This window comes from Phyllobates terribilis, unplaced genomic scaffold, assembly GCF_046119375.1.
Source record: "Phyllobates terribilis strain yellow unplaced genomic scaffold, ASM4611937v1 Scaffold_2253__1_contigs__length_149528, whole genome shotgun sequence".
NCBI lineage: Eukaryota > Metazoa > Chordata > Amphibia > Anura > Dendrobatidae > Phyllobates > Phyllobates terribilis.
In genome coordinates, this window is record NW_027365011.1 from 51,355 (window position 1) to 67,997 (window position 16,643).

The 16,643-nt window shown below is 50.7% G+C and overlaps 1 protein-coding gene across 1 annotated transcript in view; it reads right to left on the minus strand.

Annotated features, from left to right (window-relative positions):
• LOC141245901 (dynein heavy chain domain-containing protein 1-like) overlaps positions 1-16,643 on the minus strand; it is a 105,980-nt gene that overhangs the window by 46,357 nt on the left and 42,980 nt on the right. Inside the window, exons 12-14 of the mRNA XM_073669095.1 lie at positions 15,601-15,698; positions 12,679-15,523; positions 12,469-12,604 (exon numbers count right to left, since the gene is read on the minus strand). Of these exons, the coding sequence (XP_073525196.1) occupies positions 12,469-12,604; positions 12,679-15,523; positions 15,601-15,698 (3,079 nt within the window). The remainder of the gene's footprint in view (positions 1-12,468; positions 12,605-12,678; positions 15,524-15,600; positions 15,699-16,643) is intronic.

Genomic DNA, 16,643 nt, shown 5'->3' on the forward strand with positions numbered 1-16,643 from the left:
TACCCTCACCTACTGTATCCTCACCCATCCCTTGTAGATTGTGAGCCCTCGCGGGAAGGGTCCTCGCCTCCTGTACCAGTCGCTGACTAGTTTTGTTAAGATTATTGTAAGTGTTTTTGCTATGTATACCCCCTTTTTCACATGTAAAGCGCCATGGAATAAATGGCGCTATAATAATAAATAATAATAATTACTGTATTGTGGAAGCAGAAGAACTTTTTTCCGTGATCAGACGAACGTGATCCATATGACTGCCGTAATAATACAGAAGTTTTGTGGAGCGTGCCAAATATTCCACGCCATTTAAAGTCAGCCACCTGTGTTTTGTTGATCCAATTGACACTTGGTCGCTGACAAATACCATACTATTAGGCGACTGCCTGAAACCGTGGCCATCAGATGTGATCCCATATGACTGCCCTAATAATCCAGCAATTATTGTGAGCGTGTCAAATATTAAACTCCATTTAAAGTACTGCAGTTGTGGGTTCAAACCTATTTTCAGTTGGCCGCTGACAAATAGCATATCTGTGAACAATGTTATCAGAGTATGATGCCAATTTTGTGCACTGACAAAAAAAACATACAAAAAGCAAGCTAAAATGGAAAAAATGTTAAGAAACATTCTTTCCAGATTAATGACTTGTATATAAGGCCAAAGAAATAAAACAAAAATTAAGTTATGGACTGTGGAAGACATTTATGCGACCAGAATGAACACTCATCTGTAGCTGGTGAGGATACCACCTAGCAGCAGCACCTGTTCCTATTGTAAATGCATCTGACAGAATTATAAATAGGGAATAGAATAGATTTTACATTTTTTGGGCAGTACTCAGTATAAGGCAATAATACCTGGCTGGATCAGTGTAATATGCTATCCAAACTGCCATACCTCATCCGTAAAAGAATTTCAGATAAGACAGTTAATAGACAGTTAGTATTCTAGAATATAGAATCTATTTGAATTGTCCTTCCCATTATTAAGGAGTGGGTCTCCTATACTGTTATTGCATATGCAGCAATTTCAAGGGCTGCTAAAAATTAGAACAAACTCCAACACACATTTGAAGAGATGTAAAAAAATAATAATAAAAACACAGTAGGATCTTTCTTTAGAATAAAAACCAGACTCGCCAATGTAACCTCAGTGTAATCACATTATTCAACTCCAGCACCTCCTCTTCCTCCAGTTCGGCCTCCATCTCCGAAATGACGACATCAGTCACAAGCTGACAGCACTGCAGCACTGCCTTGACCTAGCGGCAACAGGCTGTGCTGAAGAAAATATGCTTAATGCTTAGGTGACAAACCGCCCAGCGCTGCAGAGTTGTTGAAAGTTGTAACACAGCAGCCTGATCTGTGGCTCTCACCGCTGAACATACAGCCAGGCATGGTCGTGTGTGACAATGGGCAGAACCTGGTGGCGGAGAAATGACAGCCGGAGTAGATATGTTTTCCCTCTATGCCAGTCCTTACACCAAGCTAAAGAATATGGTTGTGGTGAAATACAACTCTCACCGAGAAACAGGGTCAGACTGAAAAACATTCTGCCCACCAGAGGATTTGATTCTGAGGGCCCACCTTTCTCCCCCGCTCAAAAGCCCCATAGCAGCTGCAAAGTTTGTGCTATCATGAACTCTCGTGATGGAGAAGCAAGGGGACCATCCAACCCTGCCGAGAAGCAGCCATGGCTAACAAAAGTCTGTAGGAAAGTTCGTGGACACTCTATGGCTGTTTATTTACTGAGGGGGAAACCCACGCAAACATGGGAAGAACATACAAAATCTCTGCAGATGTTGCCCTTGAGGGATTTAAACCCTGGACCCCAGCACTGCAAGGCTTCAGTGCTAACCACTGAGCCACTGTGCTGCCCTCTCTGTTCTCCCTCTGATGTGTAACAGGCTGGAGAAACTTGCACCTACTGCCACTCTATCTTCAGCTCCTTTGTGAGAAACTAATGTATTTGGGCAGAAGAAAAGGAAATTGTGGATGGCTTCGCTACTGGTACTGGGGGCAGTGCTAATACCATGGCATCATGCCATAGTTCACTGGAAATATTCCAGACTAGTTGGAGCCAAGTTGATTCCCATAGAAAAGTACCAGCAGCAACCTAAGGAGATGGTGGCCTCTATCATCATCAAGACCTCTATCATCATCAGGACCTCGGCACTATGAGCTCTCCTGAAGGAGAAGCCGGAGCCCACTGGAGGAGTCTCCGGTTCTCAGGTGGGTCCGTCCAACCCTGCCGAGAAGCAGAGAAGCAGTCCTGGCTAAGAAAAGTCTGTGGGAAGGTTCCCGGAAACTCTATGGCTGCTTTTTTACTGTGGACTGGCTCCAGCAATCTATAAGATTGCAATCTATGATCCCTTCACTGGCTCCCCATTGGCCAGAGACTTCAGTTCAAAACCGTAACCATGACATGCAAAGCCATCCACAACCTGCCTGCTCTATATATCTGTGACCTAGCCTCCCGGTACATACCTGCACGCAACCTCCGATCCTCACAAGATCTCCTTCTCTACTCCCGTCTTCTCTCCTCTTCCCACAATCGCCTACAAGATTTCTCCCGTGCTTCCCCCCTACTCTGGAACGCTGTACCCCAACATATCAGACTCTCGCCTACTGTTCAAACCTTTAAAAGGAAGCTGAAGACCCACCTCTTCCGACAAGCCTACAACCTGCAGTAACCCTCGCCCCACCATACCGCTGCACGACCAGCTGTACCCTCACCTACTGTATCCTCACCCATCCCTTGTAGACTGAGAGCCCTCGCGGGCAGGGTCCGCATCCCAACCATACCGCTGCACGACCAGCTCTACCCTCACCTACTGTATCCTCACGCATCCCTTGTAGACTGAGAGCCCTCGCGGGCCGGGTCCTCGCTCCACCATACCGCTGCACGACCAGCTGTACCCTCACCTACTGTATCCTCACCCTTCCCTTGTAGACTGTGAGCGCTCGCGGGCAGGGTCCTCGCTCCACCATACCGCTGCACGACCAGCTCTACCCTCACCTACTGTATCCTCACCCATCCCTTGTAGACTGAGAGCCCTCGCGGGCCGGGTCCTCGCTCCACCATACCGCTGCACGACCAGCTGTACCCTCACCTACTGTATCCTCACCCATCCCTTATAGACTGTGAGCCCTCGCGGGCAGGGTCCTCGCTCCTCCATACCACTGCACGACCAGCTCTACCCTCACCTACTGTATCCTCACCCATCCCCTGTAGACTGTGAGCCCTCGTGGGCAGGGTCCTCACTCCACCATACCGCTGCACGACCAGCTCTACCCTCACCTACTGTATCCTCACCCATCCCCTGTAGACTGTGAGCCCTCGCGGGCAGGGTCCTCGCTCCACCATACCGCTGCACGACCAGCTCTACCCTCACCTACTGTATCCTCACCCATCCCTTGTAGACTGAGAGCCCTCGCGGGCCGGGTCCTCGCTCCACCATACCGCTGCACGACCAGCTGTACCCTCACCTACTGTATCCTCACCCATCCCTTATAGACTGTGAGCCCTCGCGGGCAGGGTCCTCGCTCCTCCATACCACTGCACGACCAGCTCTACCCTCACCTACTGTATCCTCACCCATCCCCTGTAGACTGTGAGCCCTCGTGGGCAGGGTCCTCGCTCCACCATACCGCTGCACGACCAGCTCTACCCTCACCTACTGTATCCTCACCCATCCCCTGTAGACTGTGAGCCCTCGCGGGCAGGGTCCTCGCTCCACCATACAGCTGCACGACCAGCTCTACCCTCACCTACTGTATCCTCACCCATCCCTTGTAGACTGAGAGCCCTCGCGGGCCGGGTCCTCGCTCCACCATACCGCTGCACGACCAGCTGTACCCTCACCTACTGTATCCTCACCCATCCCTTATAGACTGTTTGTACCAGTCAGTGACTTTGTTCACATGTAAAGCGCAATGGAATAAATGGCGCTATAATAATAAATAATAATAATTATAGTACTTGTACTCTGGGTCAATTGATGGCACTTTCCTGGTGTCTGCCCCTAAATTGATGTGTTTTGGCAGCTTTTGGTCCAGTTTGAAGGTGTTGTGTATGCGTTTGGTTTTGTCACCCATTGAATGCAATGGCGTTAGGCAATGTTCGGCGAATATTTCACAATTACATTGGCGAATATTGCAAAAACGGCGATTGTAATCCGAAACGAATATTGAAATATTCGCTCGTCTCTAATCAGAAACACCCTTAAGAAAATGATGTGGGCATGGCATGATTGTTACCATTGTTAAGGAGTGGGTCTCCTATACTGGTAATGCTCATGCAGTAAGTGCATGGGCTGAAAGACATTTACATTTACCCCTGGGGGTATACATGAACATACTGTATAACATACAGAATGTTAGAGGTAGGCCTGTAAAAAAATTTCCTTCGGGCATCATAAACACCCTTACAAAAAACTTATGAGGGTGTTGCATCACAGTCACCTTAGTGATATGGTGGTGGAGGATGAGGAGAAGGAGAAGGACAACAGAAAATAGAACAATTCCTGAAGCGTATACCCATGTCTGGGTGTGAAGGGGTGTATGGGAATAGACCCCCCAAAAAAATAACCACTGGATTTGAGTTTATGTTACGCTGCTATCATCTGGTGGTGTTGAGAAGTCTGGCCCAATCCAGCCCTTGTTCATTTTGATAAGAGTCAGCCTGTCAGCATTTTCAGTTCACATAAGTTATAATGCTCCTGTTACTAAAAACCAGCTCTGACAAAACGCTAGCGGCTAGGACCTCCAAGGCGTAGAGAGCCAGTTCATGCCACATGTCCGGCTTGGGTACCCAGCAGTTGTAAGGCACAGAGAGGAATCATGGAGGATGCTGGTATGGTCGCCAAGGTACTCCTTCAGCATCTTCCAAAACTTTTCCCTCCTTGTCAGCGTACCCCACGCATCAGGGCCTGGGTGCTGGGAGGGTCTGAGAAAACTGTCCCAGACCTTTGACAGCGTTCCTCTGCCTCTGCCGCATCTGGTTTGTGTCTCCTTCGCTTGTACTCCTTGGTTGTCCAATGAACTGTGACCTCTGCCACCAGTGTTGTCAGATGGGAATTTTTTGGTTTGTTATAATTCTATCTTCAACAAGAGCCTGAACTTAATATCTCCAAAAATTAACTCCTTTGGTTTCCTCCCTCTACTAACCTACCTATACCTGACTTTGAAATTTCCCTTAGGTGGTGCCACCATAACTCCCACTCGGCACGCCTGGTGTCTTGGAGTCATATTTGACACACAACTTTCCTTTATTCAATGTGTAAAATCACTCACTCGCCCATGTAACCTCCAGAATTCGACCTTTTCTCGCCTTTGATACTGCAAAAACTCTTACTGTCGCTCTTATTCACTACTGAAACTCTCTTCTAATCGGTTTCCCTCTAAACAAACTGTCTCCTCTCCAATTTCTTCTGAATGCAGCAGCCAGGGTCGTATTTCTATCAAGCAGCTTCACCGACGCCACTACCCTGTGCCAGTCATTGCACAGGTTAGGTTAAACAATCACTATAGAATACAATAAGAACTCATCTCTCTCACCCACCAAGCTCTCCACAGTTCTGCACCGGCCTATATCTCATCCCTCATAAAGTCGGCCTTGTGTGCCAGACTGCCAACAGCCAAGACTTCCCTGTTCTCACCAAGAGTATGACTGTCTATGTTCTCTCCTTCCTGCTCATTATCACCCAATTCGTGTTGTGATGAGATGAGGCTGGGCTGTGCGTAATCACCCTGTATTGTTCCTTGCTCCATCTCATTGTGCTCCTCCTGCAATGCATCCTCTTTAATTGTGAGCAGAGAGCGTTTCAGTAGACAGGGAAGCGGGATGGTGATGCTAATTATGGCGTCATTGCCGCTCACCACCTTGGTGGAGTCCTCAAAGTTTTGGAGGAGGGCACAGATGTCAGACATCTCTGCTCTTATGTGCGGAGGCTGACCTGAATGCAGACGGACAAGTTGAAGCTGGAACTCAACAACTGCTCTCTGCTGCTCAAAATTATTCCAAACATCTGCAATGTTGATTTCCAAAGCGTAGTCACATCGCACACCAGTCGGTGAGCTGGTAGCCGCAAACACTACTGAAGCCCTGCCAGGGCGGCAGAAGCTGTAGCTGACTTTCTGAAATGGGCACACACGCGGCGTACTTTCACAAGCTGCTCTGGGAGATACATGTACATTTTGAGAAGCCACAGAACCATTAAGTTGAGCAAATGTGCCAGGCATGGTACATGTGTGAGCTTGCCTGGCTTCAGAGCCACCAGCAGGTTCTCTGATACAGCTTTCAACAACTCTGCAACGGTGTGCGGTTTGTCGCCTAAGCATACAGTCCTGATTAATGTTATTGGCACACACGAAGTTTAAGTAAATAATCTGGAATAAGTCCTGAAAAAATGAATCAAGATATGGAGGCTGAAGAGGAGGAGGAGGAGGTGGTGCAGGAGCAGTAAAATGTAGGGGTAACCCTGATTGACCCAGGGCCCACAATCCTCTGAGTCCAATATTAACCCAGTGGAATGCGTCAGCAAGATGAACCGTCCCCGGTCACATTCACTTGTCCACGTGTTTGTGCTTAGGCGGTACTTGCCACTTAAGTGCACTGGGGAGGGCACGGGTAATGTTCTGGGACCCGTGCTTGTGGAAGGTGGAGATGATACCAGGATAAATAGTGGCGGCTGGGGACCGAGTATGGACACCCAGCCGCCGCCACCATGAGGTTTTGGAAAGCTTCCGCCTCCATGAGCCTAAAAGGCAACATTTCAAGTGCAAGCAGTCCAGAAATGTGGCAGTTTCGTATTGTGGCCTGTGGGTGAGTGGCTGGCTGCACACTTGCATTCCAAATAACAGAAAACTAAGGAGATGGATGGACTCATCATCATCACAACCTGAAAGGTTTGCCCTATGAACTCTCTTGAAGGAGAAGCCAGGGCCCATCGGAGGATTCTCTGGTGGGCCGGTCCAACCCTGCCGAGAAGCAGCCCTGGCTAAGAAAAGTGTGTTTGAGGGTTCCCGGACACTCTATGGCTGTTGTTTTACTGTGGACTGGCTCCGTACCGTCCCTGGCCACATTCACCTGTCCACATGTTTGTGGTTCGGCGGTCCTTCCCACTAAGTCCACTGGGGAGGGCACGGGTAATGTTCTGGGTCCAGCGTTTGTAGAAGGCGGAGATGATACCGGGAGAAAAATTGGCGGCTGGGGACCGAGTATGGACACTCGGCCGCCGCCATCAGGTTGTGGAAAGCTTCTGCCTCCACGAGCCTAAAAGGCAACATTTCAAGTGCAAGCAGTCCAGAAATGTGACAGTTTAGTATTGCGGCCTGTGGGTGCATGGTTGGCGGCATATTTACAATTGCATTCCAAGGACTCTGAACGCTGCAAAGGGACAAGGACATGGACGGTGATGGTTGCAAGTCTGCAACAACAGGTGCAAGGCGGGAGGCCTGGAGATGAGGTTGGTGACTTCATCGTCCACCGCTTCGTTTTCCGCTTCCCCACCCTGGACCTCCTCCTGACTTTCTTTCCATTATGTCTCATCATTATCCACCGCTTGCGACAGTAATTGCACTTTCCCACCGTCACCTTCGGGTGACCATGGCTGCTCAAATCGCTACACGTGATCTTCTGTTTCCCTGCTCGAAGCTGGCAGGTTGAGAGGACCGAATTTATCGATGGAAAAGTGAACAGCTCTTGGGTAACCCAGGAGTCTAATCTCTCCTTCAAACCACATATCCAAGCTCTTTCCACTTCTGAGCGGACCGAGCGAGAGGCCAGAATCTACAAATGGAAAGATGAACAAAACAGCTCTTAGGAGTGTCCAAGTGTGGGATCAGTTGCCTCAGGGCACTCGGAATGGTGAGAGGAAGGAGGATCAGGGTGAGGAAGATGACGACCCCAAGTAAAAAAAAATCTCCTGGATCCGCATATTCCTCAACCATGAATCTGCAAAAACACTGGTGCACGCACTCATCATCTCCCGCCTCGACTACTGTAACCTCCAGCTCTGTGGCCTCCCCTCTAACACTCTCGCATTATTCCAATCTATCCTAATTCACTTGTCCCCCCGCTATTCCCCGGCCTCTGCTCTCTGTCAATCCCTTCACTGGCTCCCCATTACCCAGAGACTCCAGTTCAAAACTCTAACCATGGCATACAAAGCCATCCACAACCTGTCTTCCCCATACATCTGTGACCTAGTCTCCCGGTACATACCTGCACGCAGCCTCCGATCCTCACGAGATCTCCTTCTCCCCTCTTATCTCCTCTTCCCACAATCGCATACAAGATTTCTCCCGTGCATCCCCCCTACTCTAGAACTCTCTACCCCACCATTTCTGACTCTCACCTACTGTTGAAACCTTCAAAAAGCACCTGAAGACCCACCTCTTGCGACATGCGTACAGCCTGCAGTAACCCTCGCTCACCCATACTGCGCTCAAGCGTGCAGCTCAAGCTAGACAGCCCAGGAATTTACAGGAACTGGAGGCTTTTTGCCAAGAAGAATGGGCGGCTTTACCGTCTGAGAAAATAAAGAACCTCATCCACAACTACCACAAAAGACTTCAAGCGGTCATTGATGTTAGAGGGGGCAATACACTGTATTAAGAACTGGGGTATGGGAACTTCTGATCAGGGTCATTTGGATGTTTTTGGTTGTCATTAAGATTTAAAAAGAGAAAACACAGGAGTTTGACAATAAATGGCTTCACCCAACCAATAACCATGAGTGGAGAAAAAGTTTTTTGTTATCATTCATATTCTCTGAAACAAGACCAAGAAAGGAAAAACTCTGCCGAGGTATGTAAACTTTCCAGCACAACTGTACATCTCCAATTCCAACGCATGGAATATATGTATCTACAAGGGGTACCTCAAAGATGAGAATTACTTATTTAGATTTTTTTTATTCAAGATAACGTCTTGAGGACATGAACCCCCTTCACAGTCCCGTCCATTAGGTGATTTGCTCTTGTCCCAATGGTTTTTCCATTGTTGGAAACAGTTTTTATATTCTTCTGAACTAATGCTAAATGCCTTCAGTGATTTTTTCGTAACCTCGTCTACATTCTGAAAATGCTTTCCCTTTAGGTTTTTCTTAATTTTTGGGAATAAGAGGACGTTGCAGGGTGGCTAGGTCGGGTGAGTAAGGGGCGGTGACCCTGATTTTTTTTGTCAAAAGTCATAACAGGGGATGAATCTTGGTGTTACGTCTATGATCCTGAATCATAACAGCAGTCTAGCCAGAGGAAGACGGCGCCATCACCCGACCAAAAACAGCCCGGCCAGTGAAATCCCATTTGACATCCTTGATGGTTTGTGTCTTGATTGACTTTGTTCCTCAGGGCCCCACAGTGAACGGACATTACTATCTGCCGGTGTTGGAGCGATTTTGTGAGGCACAGAGGAAAGAACCACCGGAGGCGATCGGGGGATCGGCTGCTTCATCCTGACAACACGGCGCTGACAATCGACCAGTTTTTGGGGTGGGAACCTTTTCTCACCCCCTTACTCACCCGTCCTATCCCCTAATTCTGTTAGATTTTCTTTTCACCACTATAATAAACTAAAGGCGCTGCACAGGTTTGGCGTCATCGTAAACTGACTAACGAGGAGGGTCCTATGGCCGGGGCATTTTCACCGCACAATGAACGCCGTCAGAATTGCCTTTCTACCACCAATTTTGATGCAGGTTTCATTTTTTCCTGTTTGCCTGTCCACTGTGTGATCAAACAAATGATGTCAATCAAAAGTTCAACTCATCCTGCAGAAACCAAGCCCCTACATCTATGCGGCAGGCAGATAAAATAATTCTGGCTCTTGACAAGAAGGGGAGGAAAAAACGAAAACACAAAAATGGAAATTGTCCCTGTCAGGAAGAGGTTGACAGCAGCGGGTGGAGATCAGTCAGGAAGAGGTTAACAGCAGCGGGTGGAGATCAGTCAGGAAGAGGTTAACAGCAGCGGGTGGAGATCAGTCAGGAAGAGGTTAACAGCAGCGGGTGGAGATCAGTCAGGAAGAGGTTAAAAGCAGCAGGTGGAGATCAGTCAGGAAGAGGTTAACAGCAGCAGGTGGAGATCAGTCAGGAAGAGGTTAACAGCAGCGGGTGGAGATCAGTCAGGAAGAGGTTAAAAGCAGCAGGTGGAGATCAGTCAGGAAGAGGTTGACAGCAGCGGGTGGAGATCAGTCAGGAAGAGGTTAACAGCAGCAGGTGGAGATCAGTCAGGAAGAGGTTAACAGCAGCGGGTGGAGATCAGTCAGGAAGAGGTTAACAGCAGCGGGTGGAGATCAGTCAGGAAGAGGTTAAAAGCAGCAGGTGGAGATCAGTCAGGAAGAGGTTAACAGCAGCAGGTGGAGATCAGTCAGGAAGAGGTTAACAGCAGCGGGTGGAGATCAGTCAGGAAGAGGTTAACAGCAGCGGGTGGAGATCAGTCAGGAAGAGGTTAACAGCAGCGGGTGGAGATCAGTCAGGAAGAGGTTAACAGCAGCGGGTGGAGATCAGTCAGGAAGAGGTTAACAGCAGCAGGTGGAGATCAGTCAGGAAGAGGCTAACAGCAGCGGGAGGAGATCAGTCAGGAAGAGGTTAACAGCAGCAGGTGGAGATCAGTCAGGAAGAGGTTAACAGCAGCGGGTGGAGATCAGTCAGGAAGAGGTTAACAGCAGCGGGTGGAGATCAGCCATCAGCAGGTGAATAGGGCGGGCTGAGATCCTGAGCCTGCATACAAGACCCGTATGTCTGGAAGGGGGTAAATACTGTATGGTGGCTCAGTGGTTAGCACATAAAACTCAGTAGTTAGCACACAGTGGCTCAGCGGTTATCACAGGTGATTCAGTAGTTAGGATTGTATGGTAGGTCAGTGGTTAACACACAATCGCTCAGTGATTAAGATTGTGTAATGACTCAGTGGTTAACAAATGGTGTCTCAGTGGTTAAGTTCGTATGGTGACTAAGAGGTTAACACACAGTGGCTGACACGTGGGGCTCAGTGGTTAAGATTGTATGGTGACTCAGTGATTAACACACGGTAGCTCAGTAGTTAGCACATGGAGCTCAGTGGTAAGAACACGGTGCCCAATGGTTAGCACACAGTGGCTTAGTGGTTAGGATTCTATTGTGGCTCAGTGGTTAGCACATATGGCTCAGTGGATAGCACTGGGGTCCTTGGTTCAGATCCCACCGAGGACACAGGGTTTGTACGTTCTCTCTGTAGCTCGTGGGTTTCCTCCGGTTCCTCCCGCACCCCAAGGACTGATAGGGAATGAAGATTGTGGCCCCAATAGGGACAGCGATGTCTGTACAACGCTGTGGAATATGATGGCGCTATATAAGTGAGTATAATAACATACCGTATTCCCTGGCGTAAAATACAAATACCAGTCCCCTCCCGCATCGGCGCTGTTCTAGCTATGACCAAGTTTTCTCCATAGCTGATTGGCTGCATCGCTCACATGGCATAACAATGTCCTGCAAGTCCCGGGACATCAGCCATTGCTAGAACGGTGCGGGCGGCGAGAATCTGTGGGAATACAGAATGACAGGAGGGGGTGGCTGATAAGAGGAAACAGAAATGTCCGGAGCCTTCTGGTGGTGCCGCCCGTGTCAGGTCCGGCTGTTCCAGGTCTCCCTGATGAGCGACTGCCATCCTGATGATGGTCCTGGTCCATACCGAGCAGGTACCTGGGAGAGTGATGGATCCAGAGCCTGCGGCCCAGGAGTGGCCGCACCAAGAGATAAACCCACAAAGTAAAGGCCCGTTCACACGGGCGACATCTTCCATCACAAGAGCTGATCCGCCACAGACAAGTCAATCAGCGCTCCATGACATGAGCCCGGACAGAATGAGGGGTAACAGGACGGCTCCGTCCCCGTGCAGCACGATCTCACTGCCACTATACAGCTGTACACATGGGCTATCTGCTGTCGATACTAGAATATTTACGATCCGTGATGGTGAGCGGCATGAGTCCATGTAAATGAGCATTAAAGGGGTTATCCAGGTGTAGGATGAAAGTCTGCAGTCGCTCTATGGGACTGCAGACCACTGAATCCTTACAGCTCGCACACTGCACACTGTCAGGATTCTCCGATGCCGATGGTGAGAGCAAGCAGTCATGTGACCGCAGGTATGTGATTTGCATGCATGTAGTCACCTGCCGACTAGAAGTGCTGGACCTCGCTCAGTTCACTTGTAATGAGAGAGGCTGCGTCCGTCTAGTCGGAATGGGGCTGGAAGTATGGAAATTGCGGGGCTGAAGTCACACAACCGCCCGCTCTCACCTCCGGCACTGAAGAATCCTGACAGTGTGCGGTGTGCGAGCTGTAAGGATTCAGAGGTCTGCAGTCACATAAAGTCACTGCAGACATTTATGTCACACCTGTACAATCCCCTTAACTGCCGCTCCCCCATTCACATGAGCATATCGACATACTATATATACTTGTGGCACTGTTCTCTTACCTCAGATTGAGGTGACCCCCAAAAGCCCAGATGAAGGCGTAGAGGAAGCAGGTCTGTGCCCGCTGGTGGTTGTCAGACCGGACGCTCTGGTCGTTGTCAGGGAGCGACGATACTTTGGACGGAGAACACGCTCCACCTGCAGATAGACAGAGTAGATGAATGAACCCTGCACCCAGGTCGTCGGCCATTATTTCTACTGCACCAATCTACCTTCAGATCCGTGTGTTCCCTGCGGATCCTCACCATCTGCCTCGGGATCTGTCGGCTCTGGCACACGGTGGGAGTTGTCCCGACGGAGATGTTGGTCCAGTAGAGCTTGCAGGATGGAGCAGAAGGAGGAGACGTGGTGGACTCTATGTGCACTGTGGTGAGGAGACAGGACCGAGGCGCCATGTTCCTCCAGGAAGCGGAGGGTTCTGGGTATCAGGTAGTCACTCAGAGATCGCAGCTTGTGCTGAGTGCTGCGTGTGACGCCGTATCTCATGCACACGCCGGACAGCGAGGCCGACAGTATTGCCCGCCATGTTTCTTGCCCCCCACAGTGCACAATGCTGCAGAGTGAGGAGAGAGCAGGACTAAGGGCAGAGGTATCGGTCATCTCGAAAATCAACCTAATTCTGTCACTAAGGTGTAGTCGCTGACCACTGGCCAATGTTAAAACGGGCTGTGGGCCAAACAGGCAAGAAATGGGCTCCACCCACTCGAGGGCGGCAGCCCCATCCAGTATTACCCACTTCTGGACTGCAGAGTTGGATCTGTGCAGGATTCTGGTGATCACACCATCCCGGTCTGTCCCTCCTCCGAGGAATTCAGTGGGACTTAGACTATTAGGGAAGAGATGAACGCAGTGCACAGATTGGTAGGATGGGCCGACGGCCGCATTCACTGCTGCTCTTGTGCCCGCTCCACTGTCAGTCAGATGGTTGAGGGCCTGCTGCAGAGCCTTCCAGCATGTTGTCTTACCACTGCCTGGAGGACCGGTCAGGAGGACTCCTGGACTCTGCTGTATGGCCCAATAAAGCCTGCTAATGCTATGACTGAGTTCTGTGTGACCTTCCAGCCCAGACTCGTGAAGGTGAAGCTGCACTGCGTGGGACAGCTCAGCCGTGGTCTGACTGCAGGGAAGTGAGGACACGGACACAGGGAACACAAGTCTCAGAATGTCCATCAGATGTCTGGACCAACGGGCTGAGGCCAGGAGAGAGCTCACCACACTCGACTCCTCCCGGACACCGGCACTCCATTTGCTGCCATCAGAATCCAAGTCTGGGGGTGATGGTCGCTGGCCCGAGTCTCTGGCCGCTCTTGTGGATCCGCCATCTGACCTTAGTGACACAATGGCTTTCTGGACTATGCTGTTCAGGAGAGGAAGGGTGCTCGCCGCAGTTACTGTTCCTGATTCCTGGGCTAGTCTGAGGAAGCAGGACAACTTCTTGGCCAAAACCAAAGGTTCTTGGAAACCTGCAGACAGAAGAGCAAGTTCTGCGACGTTCTGCAGGTCCAGAGGGCAGAACGATACTGGTCTGAGAAGAAGACGGAGGTTACCCGGTAGGGCAAGAGAAGAGTCTATGTGAGGAAGAGTCATAAAGCAGCCATAGCCCCTCATCACTGACCATGGTGTATCCTCTATCTGGATGTGTCCTAGTCTCTCCACTCCTCTGCTGATATGCCCTGAACAGCCTTCTTCCTTCATCAAAGCTTGGCAAGATGTCTGGATGTCACCCAGTGTTTGCCCCAGTGATGCAAGAACTTGGCCTTTCAGCTTGTGGGCATTGTCCAGAACAAGCCAAGCACCGGCCTGAAGGGCGCCCTGCAGATGAAGCACCAGTCGATCAATATTCAGCCCAGCCCAGCACTTCAGCACCACGACCTGACGCCCAAGGGCACTGCCGAGAGACAGCAGCGTATTGGTCATGAGGCCTTCATCATGCCCAATCACAGCTCCACACTGATAGGACTCTAGTGCCAGGATCACACCCAGAGATGTCCTGTCCGAGACCGCCGTGTCCACGACCTTCATGTCTAACCCGACATACTCATATTCATATGGTAATAGAAGCCCCAATACATCCACAACACACAGGGGAGATGCAGACACCACCAAATCTTCTGTGTTGGCTGTAGGTTGTGTCTCACTGACATCTCCCTGCTTGTCTGGCACCCGGTACTTCAGCAGCTTGGCCCAAGAGAAGGAATCCAGTGTCTGTATCCCCGAATCCAGCAGGAACGATGTCCTGTCCCGCTGCAGAATGGCCAGGCTGATCCATGTAGATAAGAAGGTCTGCTCCTGAGGCCTCGTCCTATCCCCTTCTCTTAGCGACTGTGTCAGGATCTCCACCTTCATACTTTGCCGGTCTCTGAGCTGTGACCTCTGGTCAGTGAGAATCATCTTCTCCATATCTTCACACCACACCACCTCCTCTGTTACCATCAGGCACTGGAGGTGATAGGACCTGCCGTGTAGTATCCACCGCCTCAGGTCTTCGTTGTCAGCAGCCCGGTGGAGGCCACTCTGCCGGCCATCAGTCAGACATGATGTCAGCTCTTCTTTAAGACTTTCTCCAACTCTGTGCTCCAGTTCTATCAGCCACGAGACCGTCCTTGGGTTCCAGGGGATGGGCGCTGTTAATTCCAGGGCCTCTCCATATTTCCCGATCACGGCCATAGTTACATGGCTGCCAATAAGCGGAAAGGGGGAAGATTCAGTGGACTCAGTGAGGAAGAGAACATCAGTTAACTGTGGAAAGCAGAGAAGAGCGCTGGACAGCCGATCAGGAGCATCAGGAGAGGCAGCGAGGACATCAACCACGTCCTGATCACTGAGAAAGAAGAGTCGCGGGAAGTCCCGACGGGAGGCGCTCAGCACCGCCCCCGTCATCTCCATCATCTCCTCCATGACAATGATGCCCCTTTGAAGGTCAGAGCACAAAGAATCACCATAGAACTGCCACTCTCGCCTCTGGCTGGGGGTCAGGACAGACAATACCAGGGGATCGAGGAGCGTTACTTCCAGGAAGGAGCGATAACTCCGGTCCACAGACTGGAATCCCGAGACCTGAGAACAACACAAGGAGGTCAGTGCGGAGGTGGTCACCATGTTAAGAGTATACAGACTGTAAGACCAGCACTCACCGTCTCAGACTGCAGTACGGACATCTCCAGCTCATGCTGAACGCTAGTCAGGAAAACCCAGAATCTCTGAAAAGTTACCCACAGATCCAGAACATGGCCTGAAAATGAGAGAAGAGACAGAGAATAAATGAAAAGCTCCAAAGAAACTGGCAGCAGGTGCTCCACATCCTCTTATCACTAGAGGAACACAGCAGCAGGCACTCCACATCCTCCATGACCCGAGGAACGCGGCAGCATGTGCTCCACATCCTCCTATGACCCGAGGAACGCGGCAGCAGGTGCTCCACATCCTCTATGACCCGAGGAACGCGGCAGCAGGCGCTCCACATCCTCCTATGACCCGAGGAACATGGCAGCAGGCGCTCCACATCCTCCTATGACCCGAGGAACGCGGCAGCAGGCGCTCCACATCCTCCTATGACCCGAGGAACGCGGCAGCAGGTGCTCCACGTCCTCTTATCACTAGAGGAACACGGCAGCAGGTGCTCCACATCCTCCTATGACCCGAGGAACGCGGCAGCAGGTGCTCCACATCCTCTTATCACTAGAGGAACACAGCAGCAGGCACTCCACATCCTCCTATGACCCGAGGAACGCGGCAGCAGGTGCTCCACGTCCTCTTATCACTAGAGGAACATGGCAGCAGGTGCTCTACATCCTCCATGACCCGAGGAACGCGGCAGCAGGTGCTCCACATCCTCCATGACCCGAGGAACACGGCAGCATGTGCTCCACATCCTCCTATGACCCGAGGAACACGGCAGCAGGCGCTCCACATCCTCTTATCACTAGAGGAACACGGCAGCAGGTGCTCCACATCCTCCTATGACCCGAGGAACGCGGCGGCAGGCGCTCCACATCCTTTTATCACTAGAGGAACACAGCAGCAGGCACTCCACATCCTCCATGACCCGAGGAACACGGCAGCATGTGCTCCACATCCTCCATGACCCGAGGAACACGGCAGCAGGCGCTCCACATCCTCCTATGACCTGAGGAACGCGGCAGCAGGTGCTCCACATCCTCCATGACCCGAGGAACGC